Source organism: Mytilus californianus, unplaced genomic scaffold (genome assembly GCF_021869535.1).
Source record: "Mytilus californianus isolate M0D057914Y unplaced genomic scaffold, xbMytCali1.0.p SCAF_6, whole genome shotgun sequence".
NCBI lineage: Eukaryota > Metazoa > Mollusca > Bivalvia > Mytilida > Mytilidae > Mytilus > Mytilus californianus.
In genome coordinates, this window is record NW_026262712.1 from 10,198,829 (window position 1) to 10,213,090 (window position 14,262).

General features: G+C 31.6%; 3 protein-coding genes across 3 annotated transcripts in view; 2 read left to right on the plus strand and 1 right to left on the minus strand.

The window, feature by feature from the left end:
* Nucleotides 1-14,262, minus strand: part of LOC127705292 (di-N-acetylchitobiase-like) — a 393,977-nt gene that overhangs the window by 57,223 nt on the left and 322,492 nt on the right. The window lies entirely within an intron of this gene.
* Nucleotides 1-14,262, plus strand: part of LOC127705295 (myotrophin-like) — an 85,164-nt gene that overhangs the window by 17,067 nt on the left and 53,835 nt on the right. The gene's annotated exons all lie outside the window — the stretch shown is intronic.
* The window catches only part of LOC127705286 (uncharacterized), a 42,466-nt gene continuing 41,081 nt past the window's right edge, over nucleotides 12,878-14,262 (plus strand). Inside the window, exon 1 of the mRNA XM_052209605.1 lies at nucleotides 12,878-13,850. Coding sequence (XP_052065565.1) covers nucleotides 13,116-13,850 — 735 coding nt within the window. The 5' untranslated portion in view covers nucleotides 12,878-13,115. The remainder of the gene's footprint in view (nucleotides 13,851-14,262) is intronic.

The window sequence follows — 14,262 nt, forward strand, 5'->3', positions numbered from 1 at the left end:
TCTTTGAAAGGTCTGTTGGTGGCCTGTTGCAAGGATAAATGTTTTGCTTCTTAACATTTACAGTTTATCATCCTGATATGCATATAATAATTTCACTTGAATTTAAAATCAAACCCATACATTCAGCCTTCGTAATTCTGCACTTATCATGCTAATGTTCAATCATTTCGTGTAAATTACATGTACAACATGAACAATATAATTCAATTAGAACCAATACCAAATCTTGATTTTTATGGCGGGATGGGGCTTGTTAAAGAATAAAAATGGACAATCTGTAGTATGTTCAAAAGTAAACACAAATGCTGCTGTACGAAATAGTTAAACTGGTCGAACAACAGTTGTAAAAAAATATATTGCTCGCAACTAAGTTATCCTGTCCCCATCCGGATACTGAAGTGGTCTTCCTTCAAACAAAAATCAGACCAAAAGCACTAAAATGCATTTTAATTAGTAAATATTCTAAAGACAGAGGGTGCAGTAGGAATTTTACACAAGTATAGCCTTCTTTTTTTTCTTAAAATGTGCTGTGCCAAGTCAGGAATATGGCAAATGTTATCAAATAGTCTGTTTCTACGTATGTTGCCGTTTTTTTGTTGTTGCAGTTCAGTGTTTTCTGTTATTCCGTTGTTTTCCTTTTATTCCCACGGTTTTAGTCTGTAACCCGGATTTTAGTCTTCTTTCATTACTTGGCACACATCCGTCGTCATCTGTTAAACACAAGCAACTCGTGATGCTGGCCGTAAAATTAACGAAGGGATAATTTCAACTTTACTTTTTGGAACTCTTGGTTTAATAGCTTCCTATGTTTAATTTATCCGGTTTTATGGACTTCCCCTTTTTGAATTTACCTTGGAGTTCGATATGTTTGTTAATACTTTTTCGACTACCAATAACTGTCCATGTATTAAGTAATCAAGTGGAATTTTTGTTTAAAAACTATACATAGTATTAGAAGTCATCGCAAACAACACACCTTTATACTTGAAGTTCAAATGAAAAACAAACTAGCTATCTGTTGAAGCAAGTCATCGTTATTTCTGTATTACTATTATTCGTATCTCTGTTATTTTGTAAGGTATGGTCAAAATCCTAATTTGAATTGAATAAAATGTTAAATTTTATGAAAATTAATTAGACACTGTAATGCCAGCCAATTAAAGGAGACACCTGGAAATCTTACATACCAATATTTCCGCGACTGTTTTGTCACAAATTGTAATCGAATTGAATCCTTTTCTTTAGACTGAATCTTATTAATTCCTATTTAAAGTGAAGCGTTCGATTTTGTCTTATTATGAAGCACGTATATGCATATCTGAATAATCGAAGTAGCATTTTTGTCGCGATTATTACCCTCATACTTTCTTAACATTTAAATATGGAACGCCTCAGCTGTCTTATGTGGAACTCTGATATTACTTTATGTTGTTTTATTATTACTTGATGATATTTTGTCTTTACTTAATATGGTTTTGACATTACGTAATGATGTTTTGATATAACTCAATATGGAATAGTCATTACTTAATGATATTTCGATATTACACGATATGGTTTCGTATTGACTTGATATAGTTTTGTCATTACTCAATATGGTTTTGTCATTACTCGATGTGGTTTCACCATTATTTAATGTGGTTGTGACATTAGTCAATGTGGTTTTAACATTACTTGATGTGAATGTGACTTAACGTTATGTAATTGTTTCATTACATGATGTGGTTTTGTTATTTTGTAATGATGATTTGCCTATTCTTTATATGGTTTTAACATTACGTAATGATGTTTCAAAATTTGACGATTTTACGCTACACGATGTGTTTGTTTCATTATTTGATGTGGTCCTGTCATTCTTTGATGTGGTTATCCCATTACTTGATGAGGTAAAATCACGTGACCAATTCGGAAAAAACCTGTTCTATTTTTAGATAGATTTCCATGTTGTATGTGCCTTGGATGAGTGTGGCCATCCATCGAATTAGAGTTCAAATTAAAGTTAGGGTTACTGTTTGAGTAGAACTTTGAGTTAGTCTCCGATTCCGAATTCAAGTCATTATTAGAATTAAAGTTTTAGTTAGCATTGAGTTTCGAGTTGGACTTCAAGTTTGAGTCACATTTAAAGGTAGAGTTCAAGTTACACCATTAAATTTGAGTTTGAGTAAGATTAGAATTTAAGTCTCATTTAGATTAATTAAGATTTTGAGTTGAAATTCGTGCTATCTTATATGAGTTCGTAATTAAATTTTCTATCGCGGAACAAGGACTCAAGTTTTGCTCGGGATTCCGAAAAGAGGGCTCCGGGGTATGCGTACAAAAGATAAAAATGTTACAGTATACAAAACGCAACATAAAAGTTAAAATAAAGTAAGTTGTGGTGTTATTGACAATGAGACAACTATCCACCAGAGTTTAAATGCAGTGGATGTAAGAAATCATATATAGGCAACCGTACAGCCTTCAACACACCATATAGTCAGCTATAAAAGGCCACCATGCACCATGTGAAAAAATTCAAACGAAAAAACAAACGGTCTTATTTATATTTAAACAATCTACAAAAAAAAAATGACACACATTTATACAACGTCAACAATTGAACTGACTTGGGGCAGGTACATAAAGAAAGTGCACGTGGCGGAGTTTAACATGTATGTGAGCGCTAAATCCTAACCTTACATCGGACTGTTACACTTGTGTAACAGCACAACACGAGAAAAAAATGTAAACTAGACAAAGTGATTCCCCGCACTCAACTCATTTAACCGCTTATACCCCAAAAATGACAAAAAAAAAGTTCAATTATCTCCCAAAAGAGCAAAAGATAATAAAAATAAAAACACTGACCACATGCACACCTTCAATATATGTACGAACAGCCAGCAGAGCGAAAACTTCCTAGCATTCAAACTGTAGGAGGAGTTATCTGGAAACGCTCTTCTTATGCAAGTAAATTTCCCAAAAAATTACAAAGTTCAACTATCTCCCAAAAGAGCAAATATTAATAAACACTAAACCCTGACCTCATGCACACCTTCAATATATGTACAAACAGACAGTAAAGAGAAAACTTCCTAGGATTCAAACTGTAGGAGGAGTTATGCGGAATAACTTTATACCCATAAAGGGACGGACGGACGGACGGACGGAGAGGGGTAAAACAATATGCCCCCCCCCCCCAACTTTCAGTTGCGGTGGCATACAAAACAGTTTCATTTGGCTGACTCAATAGATCGGTATGACTGGGTAATATAAATCCATCGGGGTGATCTCGGATGCTCCAGAAAGGCACCCGTCGTGTTATTCGAGAAAGTACAAACCCAGTGATTTGGTTTTATTTGGTAGTTCACATTCAAGAAAAATATGACGGTATTATGGTTACGACCACTGGAACATGTCCGTCGTCACATGTGAAACAGATATTCCAAAAAGTTTATTTTTCAATTAGTGCAAGGTAGATCAGGGAATTCAATTGATTACAAATAAAAGATTGATATTTGTATAAGTTCAAATGATCATTTACGCTAAAAAAAATTCGGTATTTTATAGTATTGTCGCTCAGTACAAAAAAAAAAATCTATCTATCTATCTATCTATCTATCTATCTATCTATCTATCTATCTATCTATCTATCTATCTATCTATCTATCTATCTATCTATCTATCTATCTATCTATCTATCTATCTATCTATCTATCTATCTATCTATCTATCTATCTATCTATCTATCTATCTATCTATCTATCTATCTATCTATCTATCTATCTATCTATCTATCTATCTATCTATCTATCTATCTATCTATCTATCTATCTATCTATCTATCTATCTATCTATCTATCTATCTATCTATCTATCTATCTATCTATCTATCTATCTATCTATCTACCTACCTACCTATCTATCTATTTAAAACCGAATTAAACTGTTTTGACATGATAGAATTGTAAACCTCCATGAAGTGTTTTAAAACTTGTATAGGAGTATAGGAGTTTTTCAAGAAAAAGCATCTACAGAAAAACATTTTTTTTTAATTTTGTTTTTACCGATAAATGTATAGATAAATGTACAGCCGATCAACATGACGCTTTTACACTTACAGCAGCAATATCAGGCGAGACATAGGGTTCCGTGGAATATTTTACAAATTTATTACAAAAATACTGCTTCCGTTTGAGAACTTAGGATAAAAACAACAAGACAAAGTGGTTTGGGGATATCCCAATTATGTGAGAAATACTGTAAACTTTTTAATACTTTTTTTCTTATTATTGTCTGCCGGTTACCTTTTTCATACTAAATAACTCTGAACAACCACTCGAACTTTAATTTGAACTTTAACTCAATGGATAGCGATACCCATCCAAAACACATTAAACAAATGATATATTGAAATCTGTTTAAAAATAGAACATATTTTTTTCCGAATTGGTCACGTGGTTTTACCTCATCAAGTAATGGGATAACCACATCAAAGAATGACAGGACCACATCAGATAATGAAACAAACACATCATGTAGTGTAAAATCGTCAAATTTTGAAATATCATTACGTAATGTTAAAACCATATAAAGAATAGGCAAATCATCATTACGAAATAACAAAACCACATTATGTAATGAAACACCTGCATAACGTTAAGTCACATTCACATCAAGTAATGTTAAAACCACATTGACTAATGTCACAACCACATTAAATAATGGTGAAACCACATCGAGTAATGACAAACGAAACCATATTGAGTAATGACAAAACTATATCAAGTCAATACGAAACCATATCGTGTAATATCGAAATATCATTAAGTAATGACTATTCCATATTGAGTTATATCAAAACATCATTACGTAATGTCAAAACCATATTAAGTAAAGACAAAATATCATCAAGTAATAATAAAACAACATAAAGTAATATCAGAGTTCCACATAAGACAGCTGAGGCGTTCCATATTTAAAGGTAATGTAAATGTTGAGTGATGATGATTTCAATGACTATCAACAATGGCCAATACTTTTATACCTGTATTTTGTTTAATCATTTGATCAGACATTTAAAACAATTTTGATTATCCTTGTAGATACATTATTAAGATTTTTAAAAACCCAGTCTATAAACTTTGAACCATTATAGGAAAACCCCAGTTATATAAATAAATCATTACAAGGATATATGTTCAGAAAGAAATAGTTCACAGAGACAAGACAGAAAAGATAATAACTGGATTTTAAATCTTTATATGTGTCGTTTGGTATACATATATATATTAGAGGAAAGATCCTCTTGGAATAAAATATTCACAAAAGACAAGGCTTAAAAGAAAGGTAAGTAGATATAAGAAGATGTGGTATGAATGCCAATGAGACAACTCTCCTTTCAAGTCACTATTTGTAAAAGTAAATCATTATAGGTCAAAGTACGATTTTCAACACGGAACCTTAGCTCACATCGAACAGCAAGCTATAAAGGGCCCCAAAAATGAGCCCTTTTTACCTTCTAAGTTTTATGATGGTTGATCAATTCACTAGTACTTCAACCAATACGTTTGGTATATATATATTATTATTTTGTTATCATTTCATTGTCATAACAAAAATCATTGTAATCATTGTATGAAATTTAAAACCCGCAAGGGTCCATTATTGGATTAATAAAGTATTTCTATTTCTATTTCTATATGACATTGAAAAAGAAGCCAATATCAAATCGAGATAACAAACGAATGTACAGGCGTTTTCCGAACTGTTTTTCAATATAAGTTTCGTTCCTTTACATGCTTATATCGAAAAATGCTATATACATTTCAGTAGGCAGAATATATCTTAAAACAAATTTCAAACAACAAGAATCTTATTGCATTTATTTGTTTTCTGGTTTATCAAATTTGAGGTGATTTTCTGGTCAATAATTGTTTCAAAGGGATATAAAATACACCAGATCAATACCTAATGCAAACGGTTATTATGAAGATAATGATAAATTATTCATTCTGATTTGTCTGATTATAAATCTCACTCTCCTACGTAATACATAACACTGAACTGAGCTCAGAAAATTAATACTGCGAAAAGAAATAATGCCAACCGAGTGATACACATCCTTTTACTGGTAGTACCTTGTACCCCTTTTCAATCACACGAGCTGATTTACACCTCTCCCTGGTAAACATGGTAAAACCATTAATAATAAATCGTCGTCTTTAGATTCATGTTTTGTCATGAATGGAAAAATACCGACTCTGGTTCACGACAGGCCTTACAATTATTTCTATGTTACAGTGAACTCGTTGAATGCGTGAGTTTATGAAATAGCACCCTTTTCCGAAACTTTGTTTCCTTGAGGATCGTGAATTACTTTAATTACTAGAAGTCTGGGAAACTAAAAAAAAAAACTGTAACAAATATTTCTTAAGATGTACAAAAAGCTTTTGTAAGTTGAATTCGCTTGTATATGGTTTTGAAGTTCTACTCCCTGTTGCTGGACTAGGGAGTTCAATATTTTGTACCTTAGGCTTTCAACTTTCTGAGTCAATAATTGTTACGATGCAGACGTCCATGCTTATAACATGAACAGTGGGGTTATATTTGTATTTTTATACACCTGAAGTCTATTATTAGTTATTTTGATTTGTATTTTCTGCATATTAAGACAATGTCTGTACCAAGTCAGGAATATGATATGACCTATAGTTGTTAATTACTGTGTCATTTGGTCTCTTATGGAGAGTTGTCTCATTGGCCGTTATACCACATCTTCTTTTTAAAATTTATCCATTCGTTTGTTCTGTGTGAGCTTTTGATTTTGCTTAGAGACTTTACTTTTAGAATTTTCTGCGGAGTTCGGTATTTTTGATATTTTCTTTTTAACCCTGGTTAATAGCTAGCTGAACCTCTCACTTGTATGCCAGTGGCATAAAAGTCCATTACAGTGGCAACGATGTGTGACAAAAACTAACAAACAGACAAAATATGTTAAAATGTCCAATAAGTGTTTGGATCTCTAGTAAATTTTAGCACAAGGTTCAATGTTACAATTGGAAGACTGAAGAGTTGATTTTGTGGGTTATTATTGTAGATGTTTAGGAATTGGGGCAAAATGGGGCAACAAAACCAATTAATTACATGGTTCACCGACAATAACTTGAGTATACGTGTATGGATCGATATTATATTTTATAGCATTAGGTTCCATACCACAATAGGAAAGTTGGGATTTATTTTGGGGAATCATTGGCATAAATGTTTAGAAATAAGAAGCCATAAAGGGGACAACATCAGCTTTTTTCATGCTTCAGAACAAACATTTGTGTATAAGAGTATGGATCATAATTAAATTTTACCACAAGGTTCCATACTTTAATAGGAAAGTTGAGATTGATTTTGGGGGTCGTGGGCCAAACCGTTTAGGAATTAAGGACACAAAAAACTAGTATTGCTATAAAATTGTACCATAGTTTCAAACCACATAAAAAAGGTTTTTTAGGGTTATGACCATAACGATTTATGAATAAGGGACCAAAAAGTACTTTTGTAATATTTACTGTATAAATTGACTATTTCTTGACCAATTGCTATGGGGGTATAATTCAAAGTCTTGAATTCTTGGGATTCTTTACTATGCTGAATCTAATTGTGCAATTACAACGTTGGTTTAGGTCACAGTTTTTGAATTGGCCCTTATTAAATTCTAAAGGTTAACATTAAACTTTGTTTGATTCCATCAAAGTTGAATTATTAGTGTTCTTTAATATTTCGAATCTACTCGTGTATTTAGATTTTAGATTTTGGAACCGGTTTTCAAATTGGTCTACTTTAAGTTCAAAGGGTCCAAACTTAAACTTTGTTTAATTATGATGGAAATTGAATCGAAGGGGCTCTTTGATATGCTGAACCTCATGGTGAATTCAGATTTTGGGTAATGAAACATAATAGGTAAAATTACAATTTCAAATTTTTTAGTTCTCTCACCACATTTATTCTGTGTCAGAAACCCATGATGTGTTAACTATTTAATAGGAATCAAATTCAGAGCTGCATTAATTTTGAATGATGTGTCCATACTTGCCCCAACTGTTCAGAGCTCGACCGTCACGGCGGGGCATTAATTTGGTCGGATAGCTCTTTTAAAAAAAAAAAGGTTCTGTTACGTCCTTGGTTTTCACACTGCCGGCATTGAACGTTCTTGATTAAGGTAAATCATAAAATAATGCGATTCGTACGCTTTAACTATACATTGACGTTTTTATTTTTTTCTTGATACTATTTTCATGTTTTCGTGATGTCCATCTATTTATCTTTAAGGTAATCATATAGTGTTCCTATATTAACTGCGATATTGTAAAACCTAACGCAAACACACATATCATAATTCTGACGGAAACAATGTAAAATGGTAAACAGTTCACAAGTCTATTTTGAATAAAAGGTAGAAAGATACATACGCAAAATTATTTATGACATTGTCTTGAAATGTAAATCAAAAATGAATACATCTCATCATATTTAGTTTACAGTTCCATTGTATAAATCATTATGATTTTTTATCCAAAGATAATTCCTATTGTTTCCGAATGAGATATATAAAAAAGAAGAAGTGGTATGATTGCCAATGAGACAACTCTCCACAAGAGACACAATAATTTAATTTTTTAAATCTGTAATGACATTAAATTTTACATATTTAGAATATTTAAAGCATTTTGACTTGTCATTAGGTATATCAGGTAGATTTATAAAAAAATTATTATAAAAGGCCATGTAGGGGGAAATCCAGTTATAAAAATAAAAATTATTATTTCTTTTTCACCCGCACGTGGGGCATTCGAACTCACTATCCCAGTGTTGATAGGCTAGTGATACAGCAGTTAACACAATTTTCAAAATCATGAATTCCAACGTAACCATTAAATAGTACAACATGAAAAAATACACAAGTTTACATAATGAAACTGATAATTTGTGACTATAATGATGTTCCTGAATTTCCTTGACTTTTTATGGATTTTAATACAGTAGTCAATCTTTACTGCTCGCATTTCGAATACAAAAACAAATAGCATACATAAAGAAATTAATAACCAATTGTTCAGAGAACAATTGAAGGTCTTTCCACATCAATTTTATAAATTATTGATGAGAAGCTACATTCGGTTTACTCAAAGTTACATGTGGCGTCCAAGCATAGGTTTCTTCATACTGATTCAATAAATAAATGTTTTTATATTTTTTGGCCTGAACTAAGGAAGATAATTGTCAACTTCCGGTTTAAAAAATGACACTTATGGTCTCACATGTTAGCTTTAGTTATACTGCTCCCACAAATATATATTTTCTATATACTTTTGCCTGTAATAAGGGAGATATTAGGTTATTCCGGTTTAGTAAAATTCACTTCCGGTCTCAAATGATAGGTTTACGTATGCATATTTAAAAACGATTTTTGTTTGTAGGTACTTTAATATGAAATAAGTGCATTTCAGGTCCAAAAAGTCTAATAAGGTGTCAGTGGATTGTTTCAGACCAATGTATCATATCTTAATCACAATTAGGCAAACATTTTGCACTAGTTCTATTATATATATCTTTAAAAGTGACAGAGGATATCATGGAATAAGAAAAGTAAAAAAAATTATTTTGACCTTGACCTTTGACCTATTTCTTGGACCAAGGACCTCAAATCAACAAAACCTAGGTCTCTATCACTTATGGTTAACCAGTATAAAATGCATGTCACTTATTTCAAATGCATTAGGGAAATAAATCTCGTATGGAGTCTTCGTATCGCTTCCGTCAAAAATCCTGAGGATATAGCGAGCAATTTGGTAAAACAAATTTGTCGCTTTTTTTACGGTTACGGGGGAAATCTAACCATAAAGAAAACAGTGTCAGTCTCAAAAACGCAATAACTGTTCGATATCATATGCAAAAAATCTAAGCGACATCTTGCCAAACCACAAAACAGGGCACGTAACAAATTTGATTGAAGAAGAAGAAAAAATAATCAGAACAAATACAATAGGTCTTTCCACAGAATAGTGGAAAGACCTAATAACATAGATTGCATGTATCATTCGTGAACAGAACAAACTCGTGAGAATTTAAATAGAATCTGGCATACCATATAATAGGGAAAACATAAAAATTACAAGGATGTATTTTTGGAATAATGTGTCTGCTGAAAATACAGAGATGATGTAACGTCTTGTTCGTAAACGAGGCGAATAAGAAGTTTATTCTAGATTGAAAGAATAATCAAGGAAGTCTTTCCTATCATTAAATAGTCATAATAACGATTAGTATCTTAGTACTAACTATTATTTTCAACTCTGTACCTCAATACTATAGTTTCGACACACATTGGAAAACAATTTCATGTATCGCATTTAACTGTGCGTTTTATTTGAAGGTTTCTGTAATGAAACTGATACCTTGCAGTTTAAAAGGTTTTGGAAAAAAATACATGTCGTAATGACATATTTCGAGCTTATTCTCCACGAAAACATGTTAAAATTTCACAAGTGTTCAAGTCTCATTGGATCATATAAATTGTGTTTAATTCTAATTCTATGCCTTTTTTGTTTTGTTTTCAATTTGAGGAACCAACACCCAACTATCCCAGTTGATTTGACTTTGAACACGTGGCTTATATAATTGTTAATATTTCCTCACCTGGAGAAAGGATATAATCGTTCCATTATTTGTTTTGATAAATTCAAAATTGTATTAAAGTGGTGATTATTCTTAGATAAGAAATATGTATTTATTTTATAAACTAAAATTAATTAAACTGATAATGTGTCCATGGAATACAAATGATGCCAACGCTTGCATATTATTTTCTAAAGGGACATTATACACATAAATTCGAAATTGATTTTTTTTTGTGGTAATAAGCATTGTTTATAAGTTTCATAACATTTGATTGGGGCAAAACTGGGTTAGAGAACGGGAACGAAAAATTATGCAATTTTTCCATTTGTAATTGGGTATAACCCTGGAACGGTAAACATGACATCAACAAAATTCAAACTTGATCTGTATTTTGTGGTTATAAGCTTTGTGTATAAGTTAAAACATATGGTATACGGTATATGTGTGAACGAATATTCATCGTCTTATTCAATTGAAATAATTAGCATTTTGCTTTCTTTCAAAAATGATAAAACATAGTTGCTTACAGCCACGTCTTAAGGAGGATAGTGGCAAAAAAAACACCTCTCTTCTTTTGTAATGTTCCTTTTTAAATATGTCACAAGTAGAAGTGTGCCAAGAAAAATAAGATAAAAAATTCTTAACTCATCAGCCTGAAAAGAAATGGATGGTTCACGGTCCCTTATAAAACAACCATTAGAACTGAGAACAGGGGACAATGAATTTATTAATATTGAATTAATCTGATTTATTAGAGTAATATTGTATAGGAATATATATTTTGTTTTATTTTCTGTCATTAAGGAATATGTTTTTCCTGTATTTTGGTTGTTTGTTTCTTTTTGTTTATTGCATATCATGTTTTCTCTTTGTCACTGATCTCAAAGAGTTTGTATTTGTTTATTTGTGTTTGATGATGGCTTTCCAATAACTATTCACAATTTCTAAACTAAATGATTTTTGTTAACAGGTTATAATAAAGCATAAATCACACAATAATCAAACATTTATTTATTCAGATATTTAAAGGTTTTCTTTCCTTGTTATTGTTAAGAAGTAATTGTTAAAGACCATATGAAGAAAACCACAGTTATGAAAATAACTTTTACAAGAATATTTTTTAGAGATATGTATTAAACAGATTACAAAACTTGATCAGATATTAAAAGTAAATCGATTTGTCGCTGTTAATACGATCTTGTTAAATACCATATAAGAAAAATCTAATTATAAAAATAACAATTACAAGGATATAAATTTAGAGATATGTAGTTCACAGAAGAGGAGGATTAAAGAAATTCAGGTGGTAACAGGTAAGGGTTCTTTGTTCAGACATTAAAAGTTATTTGACTTCATTTGTTAAGCAGTTTCTGTTAAAAAGATCGTTCAGAAAAAAAACAGTTATAAAAATAATAATTACAAGGATATTTTTTTAGAGATAAACAATTTATAAAAGATGCGGTTTAAAATAAATAAGGTAACCGGTAAGGGTTCATTGTTCAGACATTTAAAGTTATTTGACTTCGTTATTAAGAATCTTTTGTTAAAGATTATATTACGGAAAATCCTCTTATAATAAATACCAATTACAAGGATATATTTTTAGAGGCGAATAGTTCACAGAGGACAAGACAGAACGAACAATAAGGTAAGGCCTAAGTATTGAGTGTCCGATAATTCGAAAGGTTTTGCCAGATAAAGGTAAATGCAAATCTACTAATACTTCCTTCAATGTTCCATTTCAACTTATCAAGGCGTCATTCGTTTTGTAACTAATTATCTTACATGTTCGGGTTGGTTTATGCATTGACAGTGAAAAACATTCAAATATAAAGAAGGATAAGAAACGAATGTACTATCGTTTTTTTCCAAACTGTATTTTAAAAAAAAAGGTCCATTGAAAAGTATACAAATCATTTCGTTCCCTGTATATATCTACACCTTTTCGTGACCAAAGTTTTTTATATTGCATTTAAGTATGTGAATCTGCACTACTATACATAAACTCATCATACATACCAGGATTAAAACTTTGTACACCAGATGCGTGATTCGTCTATAACAGACTGATCAATGAATCAAAAAAATAAAACAAAAGTCGAAGAGCATTAAAGACCCAAAATTCCAGAATTAGTGAAATTAGATATTTATCTATATTACAACTGGGATTTCAATGACAAATAAAACAATATAATACAAATTGGTCATATTTGCTTGCAGAGATGGTGTCTTCATTAAAAGAAGAGGAAAACTTTTATAGGAACTCAATTTTGACAGTTGACCACTCGAAAGAGGTTTTGCAGTGTTTTTTAGAACAACACCTGAAAAACAACAATCAAACATTTGAGGAATTTCTGAATCAGAACCAACATGACATCTATCATCTATATTATGATGCAAAATGCTGTCAGTGTGGACCGGGACCTCTGCAAAGAAAGAAAAGAATTTTATTTGCGTCTCAAATGGAACTTCTTTTTGATAAAAACAGACAATTATCAGTTCATAAAACAACAAGACGCAGTGACTTTTGTTGTTGTTATGCGAAAAATAGTGTCACTACAGCAGTATTAGATTTAACACTAGCACGATGTCTTCTTATAAATTGTTGCATTGACATGTTTTGGTATAGTTGTTTGGCATTCAAAGGTGTGACGCTTGAACAGTTCTTAAACTCAAATAGGCATATCCTGTACCATCTATGGAAAAGCAATACCAAATGTTGTAAGTGTCAACCTGACTTCATTTTACCATGCAATGCTCCTCTAATCATGGAAAGCGAATGGAAGAAAATGTTCAATTCCACATTGCCGCCATGCGAAAATGACCGGAAAAGACCGGCAATTGGAGCCATGAGTATCTGTTCATTTACAGCTTCACAATGTATAACTGTTCAGCAAATACATTTTGAACTTCAAAATATAATTATCCAGTGCTCCTGCTCGACACGAAAATCGGTAGAAAAATTAGTTGAACTTAGAAATTTAACATTTGGTCATGCGAAAAAAGCCAGTATGTCATGTACTGAATTCAACACATTTATGAGCGAAGCTGAAGATGCCATACTTGACATAGCGACTGTTTGTGGCAAAGAAGATTATTACAGACAGATGCTTCTAGATCTTCGTGATAAGCCATTAGATAGCAGGATGTTTTGTCAATATGAGAAGGTTCTTTTACGAACGATTAGCAACTATGAGGTATAGTAAAAAAGTCCAAAATGAGAAACGTCTTCATGTGTTGTCTTTTGTCATGTCTGAAAGTGTTGTATTACTTAAACACAAGTTATTATTGATTGTAGAACTTTTAATTTGTTGTTGAGATTTTTATCTCTTTTCGACTTTAGGATATTGGGACCTTTAAAATTTTGTTAAGACCCCTTTCTATTGCTGACAACTATATGCATGTTGACTTCCATAGGTTTGGTAGTTATTTGTGTTGTTTTAGTTGCTGTCTTCTTGGAGGTAAGGAATTAAAACCTACCAATACTCGGACTATTCCCGTTTTGAAGCTTTAATTTGCATATACAAAGATATAAATGTACCCAAAAATTGAGTTCAGAGTAGTGATCATTAAATCCTAATATTTTGTGAATTCTATATTGAGTTTTTA